At 36.9% G+C, this 24,914-nt stretch overlaps 1 protein-coding gene across 1 annotated transcript in view; it reads left to right on the forward strand.

The window, feature by feature from the left end:
* Positions 1-415: 415 nt before the first annotated feature.
* The window catches only part of COL6A6 (collagen type VI alpha 6 chain), a 46,088-nt gene continuing 21,589 nt past the window's right edge, over positions 416-24,914 (forward strand). Inside the window, exons 1-15 of the mRNA XM_085226444.1 lie at positions 416-536; positions 2,464-3,051; positions 4,531-5,127; positions 5,527-6,150; positions 7,199-7,750; positions 8,518-9,066; positions 9,447-10,031; positions 11,379-11,954; positions 14,358-14,707; positions 15,861-15,939; positions 17,317-17,462; positions 17,562-17,654; positions 19,009-19,062; positions 21,600-21,671; positions 22,106-22,132. Coding sequence (XP_085082570.1) covers positions 416-536; positions 2,464-3,051; positions 4,531-5,127; positions 5,527-6,150; positions 7,199-7,750; positions 8,518-9,066; positions 9,447-10,031; positions 11,379-11,954; positions 14,358-14,707; positions 15,861-15,939; positions 17,317-17,462; positions 17,562-17,654; positions 19,009-19,062; positions 21,600-21,671; positions 22,106-22,132 — 5,013 coding nt within the window. The remainder of the gene's footprint in view (positions 537-2,463; positions 3,052-4,530; positions 5,128-5,526; positions 6,151-7,198; positions 7,751-8,517; positions 9,067-9,446; positions 10,032-11,378; positions 11,955-14,357; positions 14,708-15,860; positions 15,940-17,316; positions 17,463-17,561; positions 17,655-19,008; positions 19,063-21,599; positions 21,672-22,105; positions 22,133-24,914) is intronic.

The raw sequence follows: 24,914 nt of genomic DNA on the forward strand, positions 1-24,914 counted from the left end.
TTTAATATATTTATGTTCTACAACTGAAAGTTTTTCAAAACTGTATTGTTCTTCATTGTTTAGTGTGCTCAAGCTTAATGTAGCTTAATTTTGTACTTTGTTGTTGAGATTTTCATTCCCTTTTCCCCCAGCGTTGAGTTGTGGCTCTTTCATATGGCATCTTCATTGCTGACTAACTAGCATATTTAACTTGTAAATAATTGCTTATCCTTATCCATGTCTATTTTATATAGAGACACCCACCAAAAGTCAGGCATTAACAGTTCTATGTTCAAAATGTATATGTTGAACATAAGGAAAGAAACTTGGAATTTAAAATGCTACTTTAAATTGTATAGGACTAGAAAGCCTCTGTGATGTTAATAAAATGTACACAAAGCCACTTCACTCACAGCTATCAAACTCCTGAGAAATTATGCTCTGTATTTCTTACTTTGTTTGTTTTTCTAGGGAGATTTTCAAAATGGATGATTGGATATCACTCCTTGTTCTTCTCTTTGTATCCAGCTTTGGCACTCTAGATGCACAACAGACTGGTAATACATTAAAGAAATATCTAATTTTCAAATTAATAGTTTTTCTTTTCCTATGCATATTCAGTGCCAGTGAGAGACAATGAATTAGTGATAGTTTAATTTTTGTTTAAGTAGTGCATGGGAACTGTTGAGTCAGGGCCTGAAGCACTGATTGATCACCTGAGGCAAGCACTGAGTCAGCCATGGAGCACAGGTGAAGGCGATTCAGCTGTGTGATGGAAGGGGTGGAGCCTGGCTGCACCTCTCCTAGACCCCCATTTAAGGGCTGACTGCCACTAAGGATGGTTCTCTTTCTGGAGATCCCTCCTCTGTAGAGCCTTTCCTGCAAACCTAGATCTTTGGGTACAGGTGAGCCTTCCTTCCCTGTTTGTTTTTTTTTCCCATTTTCACCTCGTATTTTTTTCTAGCTGTAACACCAACTGTAACAAGTAGGATGTGGTATATTTTCATAATGCATGCACTTAAACTATGGTAAGAGAATTTTCTTAAAAATAGTAAAACGAAATGCAACAGCTTATTACAATTCATTTTTGATTGTGCATGCTGAGGTTATGTATTTTCAAAAGTAAGGAAGAAGTTTTACGGTAGAGATTATGTTGTGTCCTAGCTAAAAACTTGGCAGCCTGGATATGTATTTGCATTCTTGCAATTAGCAAAATGTAAGGTAAATCCAGGGCTCAGCATTATTATCTTAAATCTTCCAGAATAACTGACTACTGCTTGAGGAAGCATACCATTCAGTTGCTGAATGCCTTCCTAGTGTTTCTTGGTGTAAAGAAATTGTTACAATTTCATTCATGCCCTGAAAAGTGTGGAAATGCATGAGTTCAGTATTTCTTATAAGTAGATATATTTAGTCCTCTTTAAGTCAGCGTGACTTGTTAGTAATGCATGCTTGCAGTCTGGAGTTCAAAGTGTATGAGTAACTTTTTTTTGTAGCTCACTTGACAGCAAGTCTGTGCATTTTTGTGATTGTGGTTCATATACAGAAAAAAAGTACAGCAGTTATCATATGCATTCGCTGCTTATGACTTCATGTGTGCAAGCTGTGTATGGAAGTCATATTGGTGTGAATTTCAGCATCTCTTCTTTGCCTAACAATGGTATGGAAGGATGTGACATCAGACCCACTGTGTGAAGAACAAGGGGAAAAAAAGAAGCTTAATATACCAAGCACTGAATTCTTGCTCAGCCCCTACTATAACAAGGATGGAATCCCATTGAAGATAGAGAAACTGCATTACATGAGAGGAGGTACCAAAACTGGGCGTATCCTTTAGTTTATGAGAGTCACTTCATTAAAAGTGCTGGTGGCAAAATAAATAAATAAAGAGGTTCCTCAAACAGCTGCTGAGATAAGAAGTGGGCAAGCTGAAGATAATACTCAAAACAGCCACAGCAGCCAAGGATGCAGGCATCGTGCTGTATGCTATAGGCATTAAAGATTTTGCTCTGCATGAACCTCAAGAAATAGTGAGTGAGCCATCAGATAAGCTATAAAGTGAAAGATTTTGTTGCTTAGTAGTGACGCTCTCACAATGTTCTATAAAAGTTTTGTGGAACAGTTAACTGGACTGGTTGCACAGTTTGCCCGTGATATGTCCTGAAAAGGTATTTCTCCTCAGCTTTTTCTATTTGTAGATAAATTATATAATTGCAGTGTGTTGCCAAAATATAGCTTTCTTCTAATATCTTTCATATGTTGACAGTACTATTAACTTTTAAGTGTTGCCAATTTTGAATAGAAATCTACCTTTATAATATTCAAAATGAAGTGGGGAAAGGTGAGAGGAAGAAAGGCAGAAACATACAACAGTTATAACTTTTCATGATCAATAAAATGTACTTTCTGTTCTCCCTTATTCATGAACAATTTTAGAGAAGAGATGATAGTAATTTGTTTTTCTATGTCATCTTTCTTGAGCAGCTTGCACTAAAGCCACGATGGCAGATGTTGTCTTTATAGTGGATACTTCAACAAGTATTACCCAGGAAAACTTTCAGAAAGTGAAGAACTTCCTTTCTTCTTTGGTTTCAAGGCTTGACATTGGTCTTGACGCGGTCCGAGTTGGACTGGTCCAATACAGTGACAAAGCTTACCAAGTATTCTTACTGAATCAGTATTTATTGAAAAATGATGTTTTGGAGCAGATTGGGAATTTGCCATACAGAGGTGGAGAAACTTACACAGGGAGAGCTCTGGATTTTGTCAACACAAAGTATTTCACGGAATCTGCTGGTAGTAGAGTAAAGAGTTATGTCCCTCAGTTAGCCATTCTCATCACCAGTGGAGAATCCAGTGATGAAGTAGAACAGCCTGCCAAGAAACTGAGGTACAGAGGCATTTCCATTTACGTTGTTGGAACTGGTATCCAGAATACAACTGAGCTTCAGCAAATAGCCAGCAGACCTTTCCGTAAATATCTGTATAGCACTGTTAGTTTTGATGACCTTCCAGATCTCTCCACAAGACTTCTGCAAGATTTCTGCATTGCAATTGAAAATCAGATGCAAGGTAAGGAATTGTCCTTATTCTTGTGCCATTTCATAATTATGAAAACAGACTGTAGAAATGTCTTGATTTTGATGTTATTTTATACAACTGTTGCTGTCATGTAGCTCCATTGAAAATAATGCGGCTAAATCTGAGTTAATTCATAGTTCAGGGTGATGTTCCTGTTCTTTTAAGCACAATTCAGTGTCTATGTTGAATTCAATGGGGTTTAATTGTTAAAAACAAAGATAAGTTTATGCACAGTTCTCTCTGTAAGGAGAACCTTAATGGACTGCAAAGAAAATCAGAGTTGGATTTGCTGATTTAATGAAATACATTCAATTCAACCTCATTAGTACTGGTGGAGCCATTAATAGAATATTTCTTATGTCTCTGAACAGCTTCACAGAATTATTTATGAAGCTATGCTTTTGGACACTTAATACTTCTAAAAACTCAGTTCAGATTGAACATTCTAGGAGTGAGGAAAATGAAGAGAAGCCATATTTTCCAATCCTTTCAATATATTTTCTGAACAACAAAATTCACAGAAAATGAGTTTTCTGTTTTGTAAAAGACTTTGTCGTTGTTTGAACCATGGAAAAGGATGGGATTAAAAAAAAAACCTCATGGTAACAAAACATCAAAACAAAGAAAATTGAGTTTAAATCAGTAACAACTATTAAAAATACTAGATGTAAATTTTAACTACATTATGCTGGTTTCTAGTTTTGTAGAGGTCAGTAAGGATAACTTTAATACTTTTCTTGTTGAGAAAAAGTTAGGGATTAGACACTAATGTTGGTACTTAGGCAACTGTCTCTAATCTCGTTTTCCATCATAAACTGTTACAGTGAAAGACACACTTAGGTCTTCATTTGTTTCATTTTTCTTGCATCTGACTTCCCCTTGCAGAATGTGCATCTCTTTCCATTAACTTTAAGTGAAGTTAAGATAACTTTATTTACGTTCTGGGGCTTCCTCTGATATTTGAAAGGACTTTCTGCCCTTAGGAGCAAGTCCTCATGGGATTGTTAAGATGAGTTTATTCTGAAGTGTTCAGATGGGTTCAGTTCTTAAATGCAACCTAGATCATAGCAGGGATGTAGAAGACCTTGATAAGTAGAATATTACTGTAATGAAATAAGGCATGCAATCTCACCCCCTCAAAGTCGTAAGTAGAATATATTTGATGGGAGAAAGGTGAAAATTCTTCTGTATAAATACTTTCATATATAGAAGATTCTCAAGACATTTTTAATGCTCTTTTAAATTAAGATTGTTTTTATTAGAATTCTTTGCTTAACTTGCTGAAAGATAATATTACAGCTATAATGTAGCATGTTTAAATGGTATGTTGTAGACTTATAGCTCATGTTCAAACTTAAAATTGTGAACATCAATGACAAGTTTGCAGTTCTTCTTTAGCTTACATTCAAAACTAGGTCTGGATACAAGTGTCTCAGCAGCTCTTTCATTGTTTTTTTCCCCTCTCTGCAGCATTTGCAAAACAATATGCTGATGTTATTTTCCTTATTGATTCCACTGAGAACATGAAGCCTTCAACGTCTGAGAGGGTAAAACACTTCATCTCCCAAATAGTAAGGCAGCTAGATGTTGGGCTTAACAAGCATGGAGTTGGCCTAGCCCAGTTTAGTGGCGTAGGAAAGGTAGAGTTTTTACTGAACACATACGAAAACAAAGAAGAGGTGCTTGAGCACATTCAGCGCAGCATTGCATTCACTGGAGGCTCATTGCAGCATGAAAGTGTCATGGAATTTTTGAAGAAAACCTTTTTAATGAATGGTGCAGGAAGTCGGCTCAGTGAAGGCACTCCACAGATTGTTGTGATCTTCACATCTTCTGGATCTAGAAACAGTATCATGGAAGAAGCCTGGATGTTAGAAGAGATGGGGGTGAAAGTTATCTCAGTTGATGTTGAACATTTTGATATGACAGAAGTGATGAGAGAAGTCTCTAGCAAGGTTGATCAGATTTATGAAGTGGAGAGCATTGACCTTGTGCAACAAAACATTGTCAGTAACATAGAAACTTCCCTTCAGAAGCTTTACGACCTTGATTCAAGTGTGCCAGCAGGTACGGTGTATCAGAAGAGCAAAACTGGCAGGCTGAGTAGCTAACTCACTGGTAATCCAGAGCAACTTCTCAGGTGGCTGGGAGGGAAAAACAGTGCAAATGACTGATAGCTTCACCTTTACAGAGATGTTCTATTGAAAAAATACATATATTCACCACCTTTAGTCACACAGTTGCAATGTTTGACTGTGCATAATTTGTTATAAATCTGTATTAACTAAGGGGAACAGGACAGTGGTCTTGAGGGGTTGGCTGCAGTGAAATTGTCTGTTCTGAATGAGGGGACAATTTGCTTGGATTTTGTTTCTAGGAAATGGCCATATGGGATTTTATATTTAACCATAGTTCCACAGTGTGACCTACGGTAATGTTATCTTCTTTTATTTACTTTGCTTTTAGTGTGTTCCAGTGCAACAGTGGCAGATATTGTGTTTCTTGTGGATGAATCCAGCAAAATTGGGTCAAAAAACTTCCAGCTGATTAGAGCTTTTCTGTTAAAAGTTGTTAATGCCCTAGATATTGCTCCAAGCAATGTAAGAGTTGGGCTAGTATTGTACAGTAATGAACCAAGACTAGAGTTCACTCTTGACACATTCAAAGATAAACTGGAAATACTGAACTATCTGAAGAATTTACCATATCGAGGTGGGCAAGCATATACTGGAATAGCAATTGAATTCCTGAGGAATAAGGTTTTCACTCAAGAGGCAGGCAGTAGAAAAAAACAAGGAGTGCAACAGATTGCTGTGGTTATCACTGATGGACAATCCTTGGATGATTACACTGAACCAGCATCAAAACTAAGACAGGAGAGTATTACAGTCTATGCTGTGGGCATCAAGAATATCACAGAGGGTAGCAAATTTGATAAAATTGCAACGTATCCCCCAAGGAATTATGTTACCACCTTGAAGTATTTTCTACAGCTGTTGAATATTGCATGGAAAATAAAGAAACAGCTTTGTAATGAGATTGTGACAAAAACATTTGTAGTCCCGTTACAATCACAAAGTCTGAAGAAAGGTAAGAAGTATGCATAAAATTGTCATTTCCACGTTGCTGGTCTTGTTGCTGATGTGTACAAAATCTGCACTTACTGCAAGGGGAAATTAAAATTCTGAAATATTTTTGAGATGTTTGTAAAGCTCTGGTGATGATGGACTCACATATCCTCCAGCCAAGGTCTGCCCTGCTTGGAACCCTCCCCTACATATTCCTGCCCTTCTGGGGAACTATGTGACAGGAAGATTTTTCTGCTTCCCCTTGAGCAAATTTCAAATCTTCCTCATGCTAAAGTGAATGTGATTCTTCTCAGGATTCTCCAGGTTAATTGTCTGTTATAGTTTGCACAGCTTAACAATATCTACAAATAGATTGAGTCAATTCTCTGTTATGTGAATCCAGGTTATATAAGAGCTCCAACTGTTAAAATCATTTGTAGGTGTTCAGTGATTCTGAATTCTGACACTGAAGTAAAATGTTCTCTTTCACCTACATATAATAGCTAGGCTAAATAGCTAGGCCATGCTGTTACTACCAGTTCAGGAAGCTAGCCTCTCATAATACAAACCCTGGTTATATTTTTATCTTCATACCTAAATTCTACCCAGTCTGTCACAAAAAAGCTTCTCTTAACATTCTGTTTCAAATTAGCTTTAGTTCTAGCTGCATTTCTTCATTCTTTTGTCTTTGCAGGCTGCCACACTATTATTGTACCCCACTGTATCTATCTTTTATTCTATTTTTCTTACTCTAATAGCTGTTCCAGTCTTAACTTCTATCCCATCATGCTTACTGTCCTTTTTATTACTGAGTGCCAGTAACAAAAGTCGCTTTTGTTATTCTATTATATTGCTTTGATGTATTTCATTATTGCAGAGAAGTCTGGTAATTTCTTATTCAATTTATTCAACACTCAAGATTTTACAAGGTTTTAAACTGAAGGACTTTCCAAATAAAATTATTAGTAGTCTTTAGCTACCTATTTTCTGAGATTGTGTTACAGTAAAGTGATTTTCTTACACCTGGAAGTGTCAAAACTTCTGTAATCTTTTTTTTTTCTTATTATTAGGTTGTGTGGACATGGAGGAAGCTGACATTTATTTCTTGATTGATGGCTCTGGAAGCATTTATCCATCTGACTTCAAGGACATGAAAACATTCATGAATGAGGTTATCAGAATATTCCAACTTGGAGCTAACAATGTTCGCTTTGGTGTGGTTCAGTATGCATCTGAGTCAAGGACAGAAATCATAATTGGCCAGCATAACCAAAGGATGAGGTTAACAGAGGCAATTGAGAATATTGATCAAATTGGTGGAGGTACCAGAACTGGAAGTGCCTTAAGGTCTATGAAAACTCTGTTCAAAATGGCTTATCGGGAAAAAGTTCCACAGATTCTGATAGTGATTACAGATGGTAAATCTGAAGATGGGGTGAATCAGGCAGCAAGAGATTTGAGACAACAAGGAATCATTATCTATGCCATTGGCATCAAGAATGCTGTTCAACGAGAGTTGGAGGAAATAGCGGAGACAAAAAATAGAATGTTTTTTGTAAGTGACTTTGATTCTCTGAAACATATTAAACGTGAAATTGTGCAAGAAGTCTGCTCAACAAATGGTAAGAGGATCTCTTATGCCTAATCTCTTCCAAGCAACTAGTGTTAGAATGTATTCAAACAGTTTGGGTTATTCAGAAAATGATATTGCTATGTGCCAGAAGTACAGATTTGTATGTGGGTGATCTCAGACTTTGCCATGTCAAAACTAGATAACATCTCAAGATACCAATTGTACCAGTCACCAAGCAAAATAAAATGAGGCTAAATACCAGAAGTCAAAATCCATGAAGTAATGAAGCGTCCTAGAGTAAAAACTTAAGTATTTGCATACTGGCATGTCCTGACCCTATTTCATGAGAACAGACGCAGAACCAGTGATAATTACCTGCAGTCTAACATCAGGATACTTGCTGTTCTGAACAAGTGAACAGTCTGAGCATTGCAGAATGCTGTCTTTTATGAAGAGATAAATTCATGTTATTCAACACATAAGTCGAGGTGGTTTTCTGACATGTGCAGACCATTCTTACCCAGGATTAACAGATCTTACTGTACAACATACCAACTTGGAGGAAGCCAACCATATGAAATCACAGAATTCTTTCTCTTAAAACTGGGAGATGAAGAAGGACTCTCCAGCCTTCTTTTACTTATTAGCCCTTAAATCTCCTGTTCACTCTCATCCATCCTCACCTGTGGAGGACATCTGTCTTCTCATTCCATCATTTACAGATTTTTTGGGGGAGTTTGATATAGTTAAGGTGTTAAAAGCGCAGGTGAAATCTGTGATTTTAACCCATTCCTTTTTTTTTTCTTTATTTCTTAGTCTGTAAAAATGTGAGAGCTGATATTGTTTTCCTCGTGGACAGCTCGAACAGTATTCGACCAGCTGAGTTTCAGAAGATAAAAGATTTCATGCAGTCATTTGTCATGAAGGTAGATGTTGGGCTTGATAATGTTCGAGTTGGCTTGATTCAGTTCAGCTCTGAAATAAGAGAAGAATTCCAGCTGGACAGATACAGTACTGTAGCTGAAGTGCGGAGAGCCATTCAAGAAATAAAGCAGATAAAATTGGGAACACTGACTGGGAAAGCACTGACCTTTGCTGCCTCTTACTTTGATCCTCCTAGAGGAGGGCGTCCTGAATTAAAACAGTACTTGATTGTGATCACTGATGGAGAAGCCCAAGATTCAGTAAAAAACCCAGCCAGAGCCATCCGAGACAAAGGTGTCACTATATACGCTATTGACTTGCTCCAGGCAAACAATTCACAACTTGTGGAGATTACTGGCACTCAAGACAAAGTGTTCTTTGAGAGTGAAATGAACTTCTCAGAAAAGCAGATTCTCTTTGAAATTTGTAATCTACAGAAGTGTAAGTAATGATGATAACCCTCTCTGTTTATTCTCTTTAGGTACTTTTTTCTTTTTTTTTCCTGTTGACTCTTTATAAAGAAAGACTTTGCTTTCTGTGTTCATAGTGGAGTTTACATCTGTCGCTCCCATATGATACAGTGTCACTGGAGTGAAATGTGGTATAAGAACCTATGTTCTTTTACCAAAATAACTTGTTCTTTTTGCAGGTTTTAATCTCATTCTTTTCCTCATAAACAAGTAAATAAGTATTTCTTCTCTTCTGTAAAATACTCTGCACTTTGTGGTTACAGCTGAAACATGGGAACAGAAATCTCTATACAAAGTTTTGAAGAACATTAAGGGGTTATAATTCTCTTTTTTTCTTCTTTCCACTGACAGCATGCAAGAGAGCAGAAGCTGCTGATATCATGTTTGTAGTGCACGGATCATCTGGTGTTACAGACCTGCAGTTCAAAAACATGCTTCGGCTTGTAGAAGCAGTAGTTAACAACTCAGTGGTTGGGAAGGACAAAGTTCAGTTTGGTGTTTTGGTCTATAGCTCCAATCCAGAGGTACAGTTCTCACTGAACTCATATGCTTCCAAGTCTCAGATTAGAGAAGCAGTATTCAGCTTGAAGCCTCTGTCAGGCCAACCCTTCACAGCAAGAGCTTTGAGCTTTGCCAGGCAGAGATTTGATGTGAACTATGGTGGACGTGCATCGTCTCTTGCTGTCACTAGGATCGTTGTTCTCATTACTGATGAACCAACAGTACCATCAGATAGAGACAACCTTCCAATGGCCGTAAGGGCTTTGAAAGAAGATAAAATCGTCTTAATTACTGTTGGTGTGAACAAAGCAAGCAGAGAAGAACTTGAAGAGATTACTGAAGATCAAGAAAGATTATTCTTCGCACAAAACTATGATGCACTAGAAAACATACACGAAAACCTGACTCAGATAGTGTGTGAGAAATCTAAGCCAGGTAAAGAAGACTTTTGAACAAATCCACTAGGTCTTTTTCTACAACTGCAGAGTGTCCAAAGCAAAGATTGATGTTAAATATTTTCATGGACACAATAGGAGGATAAGTGGAAAAGCCTGGAGAGAGTTCTATGCTTAAAATACAGCACACATGAAGATTCAATCACAAAAGTTACTTTCTACCAGTGGTCTTCTGTCAGTTGTTTCCAAGGGATTCCTTACACTGATGGAGGCAGATGTCTTTTAACTCCTAGGAACTATTTTTTTTTTTATTCACACATGCTAGAACTTTAGACTTAGGCAGTTCTGTCCCGCTATGCAAAGCCCATCCTAAAGAAGAGTATTAAATTTTAAAGACATAGAGGTTCATGTGTGTTAAAACAAATGTCACCATACTGCAATGCACTTAAGTAGTTCAAATATCATCGCATATGTGAAACTGGGATAAGAGTGTGAAGAGTATAACAAATGTAGACACAATTTTTGTTAAAAATCCAATGAACCTGCACTTAGTGTAAATGTGGCCCTTGCTCACAAATGTATATGGTGGCTGATTCCATCTGCCCTGCACAGAACAGCTCATCACTTCCTAGTACATCCCTTCTCAAAGTATGCTTTGTGGTTAGAGAAGGACCCAGTATTAGGAGATACCGTTTATCAAAACACACATGAACCACTGAGGAAAAGTCTTTCTACAGGTATCATTTTGCATTGGCTTCTTGACCACTCTTTTTTCTTGCTGCACAACATACAGAGTCAGGTTCTTTCTACCAAAAATTAGATCCAGGGAAGTGCACCTCTGATACCCTGAATAGAAACTGCCCATAAACACGTGAAAGAACTCTATTTAAGAAATAAAAATGGCAGGCAAGAATTTTCTCCAGGCAGAATCTGTCTTTCTCCTTAGCAGTCATGTAGTTCAAGAGTTTTCTCCTCACAGTGGCCTTTCAAGTACAAAGAGGGTGAGTGTTTGTGGCAGTTATTCTGACTTCACATCATTGGTAGGTAAAATCTGACTTTCCTCAGCTGCCAGACTGACTTTGTTTATAAGTTGTCTTTTCTTATTGCTCTCCTCAGACAGTCTTTTAGTTGATATGTAAAGAACTATGATTTATTCTGCAAGTTAATTCTAGAAAAGAATGAGTTTTATCTATGCAAGGAAGGTTTCAAGATTGATGCAGGATAGGTGACAGGTAGATTGTCCTTACATAGCCTCTCTGTGAACAGCTTTTCTGACAAGTGGCTTACACTGAAGAGAATAAGTAAGAAGTTAAACAATGCCACGATTATTCCTCGCTAATTGTTTTGTTGTTGTTGTGTTGTGTCCTGTCCTTGCTTTTTCCCTAAGTTTGCAGCAATCGTGTGGCAGACCTGATATTTTTGATAGATGGATCAGGAAGTATATCAGAAGAGAGTTTTTCCATCATGAAGACCTTCATGAAGAATGTTGTAGACAATTTTGTTATTGCTAGGGACAAAGTACGCGTTGGGGTAGTCCAATATAGTCACGAACCCCAGAAGGAATTTTATCTTAATGAGTTCTATAGTGACACCGTTATAAAGGAACAGATACACAGAATCAAGCAACTGAAATCTTCTACATTCACTGGCAAAGGACTGAAGTTTGCCCAGAGACTTTTTGAGCCTGCCAATGGAGGCCGCAAGTACCAAGGAGTTTCGCAGAACCTTGTTGTGATTACAGATGGATACTCTACTGACGGAGTGGATGATGCAGCTATGGCTTTGAGAAGCAATGGGATACACGTCTTTGCAGTTGGTGTAGGGGTTGTAAATTCTTTTGAGCTGCTCCGAATAGCTGGTGATGCAAGGAGAGTGTTCACAGTGGAGAACTTTGATGCGCTGAAAACAATCAAGAGCACTATTACCAGTGAGATTTGTGAACCTGAAGACTCTGCTGACCAGGGTAAGCAGCGTAAATCTATTGTTGGATATGTAATGGAGAATATCTACGTGGCTACATGCAATCCTTAGCAAAAGTACCCAAGTATGCTGGGAAGCAGTGCAACTGTTTTACCTAATAGCTCTGTGTAGGTTACTCAGTTTTGTAAATTTCTAGATATACACCTTTTTTCAGGCGAGAACCATTATGCTTTTAGCAATAGTAAATGGTTTCTGAGGTGAGAGTGCTTCAAATCTAGCATTCACATTCATCATTCCTTGTTGTCTGAAAAGAGACAGAAAACGTGCCTTTGATATCCTAATCATAAGAGAGAAAAAGGACAATTCACTGATATTTGAAAAAGAGCCTTTCAAAAAACCTGTGCTGTCTATAGCTAAGTATGGCCATCCTGTTCTAATGGAACTGTTAATAGCAACTGTTGACAAAAATGAAGTGCTACAGAGGTACTGTGGAGAGGTTGTGAGGGGAAAATCCATACGCAACTAGAAAAAAATCACTTTTTCCTGAAATTTTGATCGCCTTTATAACTCTGCTGTTCTCTGAATCTTGAAATCAGATGGGCAATCTCACAAGCTCTGGCTAATGGGCAACTTCACACCTCTGAATGAGGTGTGTTTGTATAGATGTGTGTGTAGATATATGTAGAGACATATATGTATATAACCGTTTAAGAGAAATACTTTCTTGCCATGGACTAAGCAGAAACTCTACTCTGAGACCTAAAAGTCGGTCAGATTTTGTGGCTGTAAAAGTGCATTGTCTGTGACCTTGCACGTTGAAAGTTTTTGGTACTGCTTAGAAGTAGATCATACCCTTCAAAGGGCACATTTGTACTGCAAGTACTGAAACATAACAATGGTGAAATTGTTTCTGGATTTATTTGGTTAAACTGCTGAAACACGTTCATCTTTCCTGGGGTTTCTCTCCCTGTTTTTGTAGTGACCAAACCAAATTTTACTCTTAATTTCAGTTGTGAGCTCTGTACGTTTACAGTCTGCATTATATTCTTTTATTACATACCCTTGATTCCCCCTACAAGCAGAGCTATGAATAACAAAACTGCAATGAAACTTATATGGCAAACTTATCCATAAGAATTAGCCCAAACTAGCAAACATAAAAAACAACTTTGTATTTGCTAAATGCTAAAGAGCTAGTGGGCGAAAAGGGAGCAAAATTAAGGAATGTACTCTTTTCCACAAAAAATTACATGCCTCAGACTTCCTTGCAGTTGTTTGATGACAGGTGACAGTGCATGTAGGGCCACAGAATAAAATCCAGCATGGCAAATCAAGAATCAATGTACAGGAGAAATAAGCTGGCTTGGTAGGTTGTGCTGGAGGAATTAATCACGTTGCAATGTTTGCTGTTGTTATCACAAGCTCTATAATCAATTCTGCAACTGAGATAGCCCTCACCTTACAGTACAGTACGATATCATACGATATACGTAAGGGATTGTCCCACTATTATTTTTGTTTCTTTGATCTACTGTTCTGTATTTGTACATGCTATCTGATCTTGTGACAAAATGATAAATCACAGCCAGCTATCAAGCTTCATATTGCAACTGGAATACGTGTTACATATTCTCAGTTTTTAGCAAAGTTTGTGGAAATATTTGTAAGTCTAAGCCCTTTAAGACATCTAAGCTACTTGACAGCAGAAGAATGAGAACAGTGAGCTGTTTTGCATTTGAATACATACGTACATCTAGTGAATAAGATCAGTCCTTTGTAGCTGCTAGTTCACGTAGCCCAATGAAACTGATAGACTACTAGGTTTTCTGAAAATATGATTATCTGAAAATATGAAATGCCATCTCACTGATTCTGACTTCTACTTCTAAATCTACCATGTTGAATTTTGTTCCACTCCCATGATTCTGTGTCTTAGCTTCCACTGGGACAGTTTTTTTTCTTCATAGTGTGTGGTATGATGCTATGTTTTGGTTTTAGTAGAAAAAAATGTTGATAACACACCAATGTTTCTAGAAGAAACTAGAGCTAGGAGGGGGCAAGTTTAGATTAGGACATCTGATCTAAACTGGCCAAAGAGGTATTCTGTACCATGATGGCCTGCTGGTGCTTGGGAACTAGCTGGACATTGGTCAGTGTATGGTTAGAAACTGCTTGTGCATCACATACTATATATATAGTGATAACTACTATCCTTTCTTTTTTTGCTTTTCCTTTTCTTTATCTTAGTTTTTAATCTCAATCCATGAGTTCTACTTTTTTTTTTTCTTTCTGATTTTCTCCCCCATTCCACTGGAAAAGGGAGGAGTGAGCAAATGGCTGTGTACTGCATAGCTACCTGCCGGGTTAAACCACAGTACTATAACGAAGGTAAATAGCATAAATTGTGTATGCTTACAGTCTCCTGTTTCTTCTAATTTCTTCACAGATTGCAATATAGACCTTGCTATAGCAGTTGATATTTCAAGACATATGCAGTCAGCGTCTTCACTGCTTCTGAAACAGAAATTGCAAACGTTCCTCCCCAGGCTTTTATTCCAGATGAAATCTCTTCCAAATATCAGCTGTAGTGCTGGCTTTCCAGTCAATGTTAGGTTCAAATTCCAAGTATTGTCACAGACCAAGGAATTCCTCTTCAACTCGGATTTTGAGGACTATAATGAAGAGATCATACAGAAGTTCTTAGATGCACAAACAGTGGTGGATACTTACCTGAACGTAGACTTCTTACAGGCAATTCAGGAGAAGCTTTTTAGTACAACCTCTGCTAAAGTGAAGGTAACTTAATGGTGTGAATACATACGCTTGAAAAAACACATGGTTTAACGTTTGCTGACTCTGATTATTTCATGGAAACAGAAGGTAGCTCAAAAATCGGTGAATCAGGAATTGGTGAACTTGAAGGCTTGACTTAATCTCTTCTGAAATGAAAGGATTACTTTCAATTAAGTGAAAGAACACAGTGGAGTGTTTCAGGATCATTGCCTTTATTTTTAATAAGGAAAATTTCCCTTAACCAAAGTAGTTCTCTGGAGTTTGCAGTAAAGCAAATGTAGGAAATGTAAAATGTTGATCAGAGTTTAGGAGGACTTAAAGTCATTACTATTGGGAGTAGGAAATGGTTTACTAATGTAGCCTCTTTCTGGGAAATGAAATCCACTGGATGAGTTAGGCCTGAGAAGATTTTTTTTTTTATTTGGAGGGGAAAGATGAGGAGAGAAATAGGAAAAGACTGGTAGCTTTGAGGGAACTGTAAGAAGTCCTTAAGCCCTGAGAGAGGCTTGACAATAACTCTTTGGCCTGAAAAGATGAGAATATAGCCAATGGTAAGGGCTAGAATTTTCATCCTTATGTGAGTTAAACCGTATCTTAAGCCTTATCAGAGAGAGAGTCAAGCTGGGTGGTACGATGTTATGTGGGAAAGAGCAAGGGGACATAAACATCAGTGGAAAGGCAAGATGGCACCCAGAGATGCACTCGGTGCAGCTCAAATGGCATCCAGCTGAAGATGGTCTGGCAGAAAGAGAAAATTTTGCTTCTTCAGATTTATTTTCCGTGTTCACATACAGGTGAACAACTTCCACAAGCAAAGCTCTTCAGGAGATAAGATACAGCAGAATTGATCTTCAGGTTAGCAAACTATATGGTAGATATAATACAATTAATAGCAATGCTAAGAACTGACAGGCGAGACAGATCTTTCAAGTAGGAATGTTTTCAGGTAAGAGAGGGTTTTGTATTCTTGCTCTTTTGCTATTGTGTATGTTCCAGGTCTATACAATCTAGTGGAATTTGAACTACCTTATAGACAGTTTTCAATGCGAACTACTTTTTTTTTTTTTTTTTTTTTTTTTTTTTTTTTTTTTTTTTACAATGATATGGCTTTTAATATTTCTTTTCAAGGATTCAGTGTTGCTCTCTGTACTGACAGGTTCTGTTAGTATTTTCAGACGGGCTGGATGATTCACTGGAAGATCTCAGAAAAGCAGCCACTGCCTTTCGTCTCAAAGGTATTACATCACTGCATTGGTACTCTGGCCTCCTACTGCCCTGAAACCCAATGTATTTTTCTGCTAATATAAATTTTCTAAATAATATGACTCATTGCACTCACTGAGTTACTAAGAAGTCACTGGGAGAGTGTGTGCTTCCCCATGTGAACCATCCATGTTCATGATGTTCAGAATAATTGTATGTGCCAGGGCATTCACAAGAGTTTTTCATCTTTAGTTGTATTCTTCAGACAATTGTTTTAATGTATTAAATGAAGACTGATAAGCTGATCTTTTAAAAATTATTTTTATTCTGTGGGCTATTATTTTCCAAGTTTGATCTTGACTTAAAGAGACTGGCTTTATGCATAGGGCAAATACTTAGTTTCTGAAAGTACCTAAGGATTAACTCCTCCGAAAAAAATATGACTCTTTCTGTATAAGACACCTTCCTTGTATTATGTTCCTTTGGCTTGTACCTTTCTTTAGTTATGCCATCAGAGGCTGTTGATTAGAACCCTTTCTGTCACACCTCTGTGGGTTACAAGATTCTCTCTACCTTAAATGCAAGTTGTAGAAAAAGTAAAAAGCAAAGAAAAAAGTTTTCCATCTAAGAGGAAGAGGGTAGCAGAGGTTTCCTCAGAGAAAACTGCATTTGGTCAAGGGAAAAACTGACTTTACTTCATACTACTGTATGATAGAAAGGCCTAAGTTGTATCTACAGTAAGAAGAAAATCGTAATGAATGATTAAAATATGTGATATACAATATGATACAATTCCTTTGTGATCTAGAGAGAAATCCTGATTTTATCCGTGGGCCATTCCTGTCAACAGGAAAGGTCAGATAAATGGAAACTGGAGAAATCCTGAAATCTACTTGTGTCAATATGTAATTTAGTAGGTAAGTGCAGAGAGATCATTTGAGATTGACTCCCAGCTGAGAAAGTGGCTTGGACAAGCTTTGACTTCCCCTTTCCACTCTTACACATTTTGACTGATAGGTGATGATTGAAAAATTTCTAGAGTGCAGGGAACCTAAGACGCTCCTGATTTCTGGAGTGCAACTCCTGCAGCAGGAGTAGCTATTTTTACTGACAAATGTACAGGATGTTAAGTCCAACTCTAGCATCTGCAGGAGAAAACATGCATATGTTTCTGTTCAGGTACTGAGGTTAGCTCTTGAGCTGATATAGCAATACCTTCTGAAGAAGGGAAGTTAATTGGAAAATTACTAGTCTTAATTTTTGTCTCGTATGTTGCTCTCAGTGGCTCTATTTCATTTAACACAATGAAAAATTTAAGTTTTAGAGAACTGCTTTTATTCACAATCACGTTGCTGATTAAATAATGTAGTTCAGGCATTCACAAACTTCTATCTACGCTTATTTTGAAGGTCTTGATGCCCTTCTCTTAGTTGGATTGGACACTAGTCAGGACCTGACTACACTTCGTGAAATAGAGTTTGGCAGAGGTTTTGGATACAATGAACCTCTGAGTGTTGGATTTCCAGAGATTGCAAGCATCTTACAGAGGAATCTTGTAAGTGCTTTTGTGATATAAACGAAAGGGAAGAAGTCTGTGTTTTGTAATTTATTGTACATAAATGCTATTATACTTGTTTTTTTTTTTTTTTTTCAGGATACTGTTGCGGAAAGAAAATGCTGTAATGTTGTTTGTAAATGCCTTGGAGAAATTGGTGATCGTGGGCGCTGGGGAAATCCTGGGAGAAAGGTAGGAGAGCTGTGGTCAACAAAAATTATTTTTTCAATGTGTCTCTATTTTATAGTAATACAAAGCACGCATTCAGATGCCCGTAACCTTTGCCGTTAGGACAGATGAAGATAAAAGCTGTAATATAATTGTTTCTCTTCTCCATGTTGCTATTACAAAGGTATTTTTGTAATGGAAGTCTATCCATAAATATATTTAAGTGCTCTTCTTCACAGAATTCAGTAGTAAATAGAGAGGGGTTTCAAAATGATTTCTGATAAGATGATTCAGCATTTTATCTAACTGTGAATAAGAAATGGGCAACTGCCAAGCTGAGAGTAGAAAATAAAAATCCCTCTTCACAAGATGTGAGACTTGTGCCTGATCAATGCAGCACTAATTTACAATATTTCCTTCAGGCTTTTATATTCTCTTTTACTATCTGTTTCAAATATAGCAGACTTCATCACCTCTACAGCATGCTAATGGACCTCATTATTAAGGTTTTTAGTATAATATACAAACGGAGACTATATATTACATTAATTCCATTATTTCTTCTTGTTTTGGGAATACTCTAAATAATTTGTCTTTGTATTTTACACTCTTCAGTTGTCTCGCTGCAGTTAAATCCATTTTTACTTATCACTTAGCAAAGGTGTAGTCTTGTAACACTGGTTTCTTCCATTACACTTGTTAGTATTCTTACACCTGCTTTATTAATCTGAACTATAATGCTCAGATGAAATAGTGTTCAGAATGTAGATGTAGTTGTACTGCAGGTGGATGGACATGATGTGTTGGATTGTACAGCTTACAGTTTTAAAAACATTTTTTTGCATCACAAATTTGTCACATTTCTAAAAATTCTGTACTAGTTTCTGTGCAATAGATGTGTATGTATGCATACTAAATATATTTATATATATTCAACCTGAGGCTATGAGGTTTGGGTCAGTTGAAATACAAAGTTTTAGTATTCACAAAGTTGTCTTAATCTATTGCAAAATCTTTGTCTCCTTTATGTTTCATTTCACCTTAAAATTTCCTTATAGTTTCCTCCTCAAAATCATAAGGAAAGATACTTTGACCAGATAACCTACTAAGCTTTGTTAATCTGTTAGGCAGTTTCCTGAAATAATGTTTTGAACCTTATATTGAACTTTATTTTACCAATTTTTTTTCTTCCACAACGATGTCAAGTATGCAGAACTCTGTGCAGAGAGGTTGTATTAGCACAGTTGGTAGAATCTGCTCTCCCTAGCTTAACTGGATCTGATTTTCAAGAAAATTTTTCTGTCTGCATGGGCAGAGTAATTTGATGCAAATAAACTCAGTGTGCTTGGAGAAGTGTTCTTTTGCTCCTGTCTTTCAGGGAAGTACAGGTTACAGAGGATCTCCTGGCCACCCTGGTGAGGAAGGTGGGATTGTAAGTAAACATTCTTTCCTTCTAAGACAATGTTTATTGATGCCTGAAACTACCTGCAGTTACTCATTCACTCAGTCTTATCAATCCTAACCTAAAATGTGTTTAAGCAGCATCTGAAGGCAAATACATGGACTTGATTCTACGTGCATCTGCACTTCACCATAACAAATAATAGCTTCTAATGTAGAAACAGTCAGTTAGAATCACAGAATAGGATCATATGTGGCATAATTGTAAGTCATATTCTTATTTTTCATGGCAGATTGTGCAGATAATTCTAGCAGAAAAGGCCATCCCATCCCTTCTTAGCATAACTGAATATCTTATGACTGTCTAACAAAATTAAATTCAGCAGTGTTTTGGTGACTTTCTAAATCCTTTGCATTGTGCTGTTCCTGTCAAAGAGTTCTGCATAATGTACATATGCCAAAATTCAATCCCCTGGGAATATTGCTGCTTTTGCGGTCTGGAAACAAAATAAATCTTGCAAAGTGTAAGTGATCATTTTCTTAGTGCTAAAATCAAACTGCTGTGTTTACAATACTGCACACAGCTTGAATATCACTCCTAGTAACAAGTGAGAAATCCAAACCAAGACCCAGACAAGGATCTCTTTCTGTATTTAATTGTAAAGTCTGCAGTGGACTTCCAATTTTAACAGTAGGTTACTCAGCCTAAATTTGCCCTTGCTTAGATTGCCTGCAGGAAGCCAACCCTCTCTTGAGAGGAAAGTGGTGATGGAAAGGAAGAGCTGTCTTCTAGGATTATCAGAAAACTGCATCAGGATGGTGGTTTAATGATTTCTTTAGAAATCACTGGTTGTAGCTATTTGAGCAGTATCCACATTTATTTATTTATCTGTTTATCTATTTATTTATTTTTCATGTAGCCTGATTTTCTAATGATAGAATAAAATTCCATGTGAGCAATTTCCAGAATTAAAATTAAAATTCAAGCCCTGAGGTTGTTTTTTAAAGTGAAAATATTCCAAATACTTTGAAATAGGAAATATCTGATTTTTTTTTTCTGCCACAGTATTTTGATTTGAAAAATTCAATGTCTTGTCTCTTTTGAAGTTGTGAAGGGGTCAAAACAGTTTTTTTCTTTGTGTACGAACAGATGCACAATAGGATAAGGAGTTTAAAACCCAAAAGAGGATAGATTTATGTTAGACATTAAGAGTAAATTATTTACCATGAGGATGGTAAGGTACTGATAAAGGCTACCCAGAGAAGTTGTGGATATCCCGTCCCTGGAAGTGTACAAGACCAAAGTGGATGGAGCTTTTGGCAGACTGATCTAGTGGAAGGTGATCCCATCCATGTCAGGGGCTGGAAACTAGCTGTTCTTTAAGATCCCTTCCATCCAAAAAGTTTCTATTACTCTGTGATTTTACAAAATTAAAATTCTACATTTTCTTAAACTGTCTGAGAATCTAGAGTGATCCGATAGAAGAGTTAAATTACGTAAGTCTTCCTTCTAAATTTCCCAATGCCTTTTTTTGTTTGTTTTTCTGTACTATGGAAGGATCTCAGAAGCTGTCCGTCTTCTGCATATGAAGCCCAAAAGTGAATTTCACATTGTAAATTTTCCCTAGTAAAGGTTAAACTTTTTTTTCTTTCAGCCATAATATAACTATTTTAAGCATCCAAAACATTTGAAGGTAATAAAAGCATAGCAGGAAGTGGGTAATAGGCTACATACAAGAGATGCCACGCAGAAGAGAGTTTGCAGAGGTAATGCTGGACAGTGTTGGATTATAATCTTGTATCATCCAGCTCAGATGTTAGTCATAGTCTGTTTATTCATATTCTATAGTAACTCTGTGGTACCTCTGGCTAACTTAAGTTAGAATGCGATCCACAGTGCACTTTGCTAGTCCAGAGAGAGAGGTGTTTAATGAGTAAGGAAAGCAGAGAGTCATCTCTGTTTTTCTGATGTTTGGATATCCAAGGTATTTCTTTTGCCTGATAGTACTAGAGCTCTTGTTTACTCTATTTTTTTTTCTAATTTTATGTATTGTTGTGGTTTAACCTGGCAAGCAATAAAGCACCATACAGTTTCCCCATCTCTATGGGAAGAGGAAGAGAACTGGGAAAAATCAAAGTAGAACTTGTGGTTTGAGATGAAAGCTATTTACTAAGCAGAAAAGGAAAAAAAGAAATAATGATTATTTATTATATATAAATTATGGTAATAATTATATATATATTTTTTTTTTCCAAGACAGTTGGTGCATAATACAATTGCTCACCACCAGCTCACTGATGTTCAGCCAGTCTCTTGAGCGGTGGCACTGCCCCCAGTCAGCTCTCTCCACTCTTTTTTTTTTTTTTTTTTTTTTTGCATGATGTCATATGGTAAGGATTATACTCAGATTAGATCAGCTGTCCTGCTTCTGTCCACAATCATCTCCATGTGCCCTATCAGCACACCTGCTGGTGATGTTATTCTGTCTTGCTTTAATCTTACTTAATTATTTAACAAGTAAACATCTTTATAAGGATGAGTTTTAACATTACTTTTTTGCTTCTTAGGGAGGCAGAGGTCCAGTTGGTTTCAATGGGACTCGAGGAGATAGGGGATGTGCAGGTGCCAGAGGTTATAAGGCAAGTATGTCACTGAAGTGTTTCTTAATCTTGTTTTCTGCGGAACTGTTCTGTGCTGCTGCTTTCCTGAGACATGGATGGGGAGAGCAAGACCTCCAGTTGTAAAAACATACAATTTTTTCTCTTCGTTTGGGAGGTACTTTGTAAGCAAAATGAATCAAGGGAGCTTGCTGACTCAGTTGTTGCCAGTGGCTTTTCCATCACCAGCTCCAGATTGGTCTAAGGTAAAAATACAAATCATTATAGGATGGAAGTAATAATGAAGGCTGGACCATCTTCATAAAGGAAAGGGGTCAATCCCCAAAGTGGCAGTAGGGGACTTTCCAGTAAGTGTTACAAATACTGAGCCCAGAGTGCCTTTTCACAATCAGGCTGGTTTATCATGCTTCTGAGGATTGTCACCAAATGTAATTGATGTTTCTTTTCATTTTTAGGGACCCCGGGGTTATCAGGGAAGTCAGGTATGTGTTTCCATGTGTAATCGATTTTTCTTTGAGGAGAAGAGTGTTCTGATTCATTTTAATTCACGCTACCTTGTAAGATTAAAAAATAAGAAGGAGCAGGTTAAAAGCATCAAAGTATTTGAAGTGCTATTAATATGTTTGTATAAGAATTAATTTAAGTGTGAGCTGTTAGTCATCTTCGCACTGAGAATTTAGGTTGCAGTCATAATCTAAGTTTAATTTACAGGAAAGGAATTTATTCACTTGTAAGTTTAGTCATCTATCAAGGCAATAATTCAGGTTAGACAAATATCATATTCCTTTTGTCGATGTGAATGAGGAATGTTGAGGAAGCAGAAAAGAAGAGGAAGGAAAGATTTTGACTGACATTTATTGTGGTTTTAGCCTGTTTTTCACAGTCATTACTATTACTTTTTCAATATTCAGACTTCTTATCAAATGTCACTACTGATCTCATAACTCTACTTAGCCTTTCAAATGGGTGTGATCATCAAAAAAAGATCATCACTAATTCATTAATAAAATGTGCATTCTGGAGGTATTAGAATGGTAATATTATGTTCCAAGCAAGAGCAATTAAAATGGAATTTAAATTGTATTGTTTGTTTTAATGAAAATAAGACAAAACAGAGCACTCCTATGAAGATTTAGGAGCCTTGAAAATTCAGAGAACATTTACTTTCAAACCTGAGAAACTGCACATGAGAAAATTCTGAGAGTGTTTTTTGATATCACAACTCTACTTGAAGTACTGTTCTCTACTGATTTTTTTTATTTTATTTTTTTTAATCCTTCCATGTATTTTTCATCCATATACCATTTTCTGCTTGTTTCCTTGAAATAATTTGTTCTCCTTTAAGTATCTGAAACATATTACTGTAGAGAAGGCAGAGTACTTGCTGATGATTTTGTTTCATTGAAGTTGAATTGTATAGTTGAACTTGACTAATCAGGAATACAAACCCTTCTGAAATCCAGTGAAAATGTGTGCATTTCATTTTACTGTACTATTATATCCACCAATTTTAACTAAAAAATATTAAACTTTCAGAATATTAAAGGAAGGGAACATAGAATTGTTAACTTAGTAAAGCTGAGGCAGTTTAAGTCTGCAAGGCATTTCAGTACAGCTACTTGGGGAAAAAATGGAATACAGAATAACTAATACAATAAAGTTTGGAGAAGTCTTCCTGAGGTAGAAAAAGTGGGGAAAAATTAAGACTTGAATAAGAGTTGTGATTGCTTATTTCTGCTTAGAATACTTATTCACAACATTCTTGTTTATTACATATCAATTTTTCCAAAATGTACAGTCCTCTAATTTTTCTTGTACTGTATACAAATCTGTTATATATCAATACAGTTTTTCCTCAGGGACTTTTAACTGGTTATAGTAACTCAGTTCAACATATAACCTACAAAACAATTGTATCTATAGGCTCTGTCAGACTGAGACTCCTGCTGGCTTAACTAGCACTTAAAATATCCTCTTGTGCCATATTAAGTGATCTGTTGAATACCTTGCCAGCTTCCAGGGTAGTAAAATGACTGTGGTCTCAGCTAATTTCATTTATTGTTAAAAATAAGAACAGTTTATCTTTTTCTTTATATCCAGTAATCATAGAATCATCAAGGTTGGAAAAGGCCTCTAAGACTGCTTAGTCCAACCATCGATCCATCCCCACCATGCCCACTGACCATCTCCCTCAGTACCTGTACGTGTTTCTCAGGCATCTCCAGGGACAGGGATTTACCATTTCCCTAGGCAACCTGCTCCAATGCCTTACCTCTCTTTCTGAGAAGAAATTTTTCCTAATATCCAAGTCGAAGTCAGAGTGAAAACTTCATGGAGGGGACCATGCAGTGGGTGTAGATTAGACCCAGGCTCCCTGTCTGACCTGAAATGACTGCTTTTTCCACATTCCTGTTACTTCTGTCCTAAACTAAATCGCTGTTCTTAAAAGATTTACATCTGGCCAGTTTTATTTCCAAAGTATTAATGTTTTTACTGAAAATAAGTAGAAACTCTGTCCATAACATAGACAAATGTTGACCAGTGGTTAGCACTGTGCAAGTGCTGTGAAAGAGCAAAGAAACACTTCAAATTATTCTTAAAAAATGAGTATGTTACTTGTCCAGATCTGAAATGCTGTGGAAGAGACATAAAAGAAATTATGTTCTCATAGCTATCACTCTATTTAGAAGCCTTGTTCTTCATTTATGCATCAAGTTAACATCACGAACTACTTCAGGATTGGATGGGTGTTCAGTGAGAAATTGACTTCCATAGGTGGTTGCAATGTGGTGAATCACTTCTGAAAGAGAAGGGCAGTGTGCATTTGCATGGGGACAAGGTTGCTCTTTTTGTTGCACAAAAAGCAGAATAAGATGACGTTTTCTTTAAACTATTTTCTAAGATCAGTCAGGACCAACCCTCCTTTTTATAGTTTTCTCTTCTAAGGTTTAGAATACTAGACTACAATTAGTTTTGTGCTGATTGTACAGTTGCTACACTGATTCCATGAATGCCTTGGCAAATAGTGCCCTCAGAAGTTTGGGTGATGTTAATCTTTTGAATAATACTGTTTTAGATTGCAGGTATTAGAGCTATCCTAATAGAAGCTAGCATCACATTGCCAAAACAGTTATGAAGTCTTTTAACCTGTCCCAAACCCTTAGACAAATCTCAGAATCATAGAATGTCCCAAGTTGGAAGGACTTGTAAGAATCATCAAGTCCAACACATGGCTTCCTCCTGTAATTATTGTGGTTGGCTTTT

This window comes from Meleagris gallopavo, chromosome 6, assembly GCF_905368555.1.
Source record: "Meleagris gallopavo chromosome 6, MGAL_WU_HG_1.1, whole genome shotgun sequence".
Classification (NCBI taxonomy): Eukaryota; Metazoa; Chordata; class Aves; order Galliformes; family Phasianidae; genus Meleagris; species Meleagris gallopavo.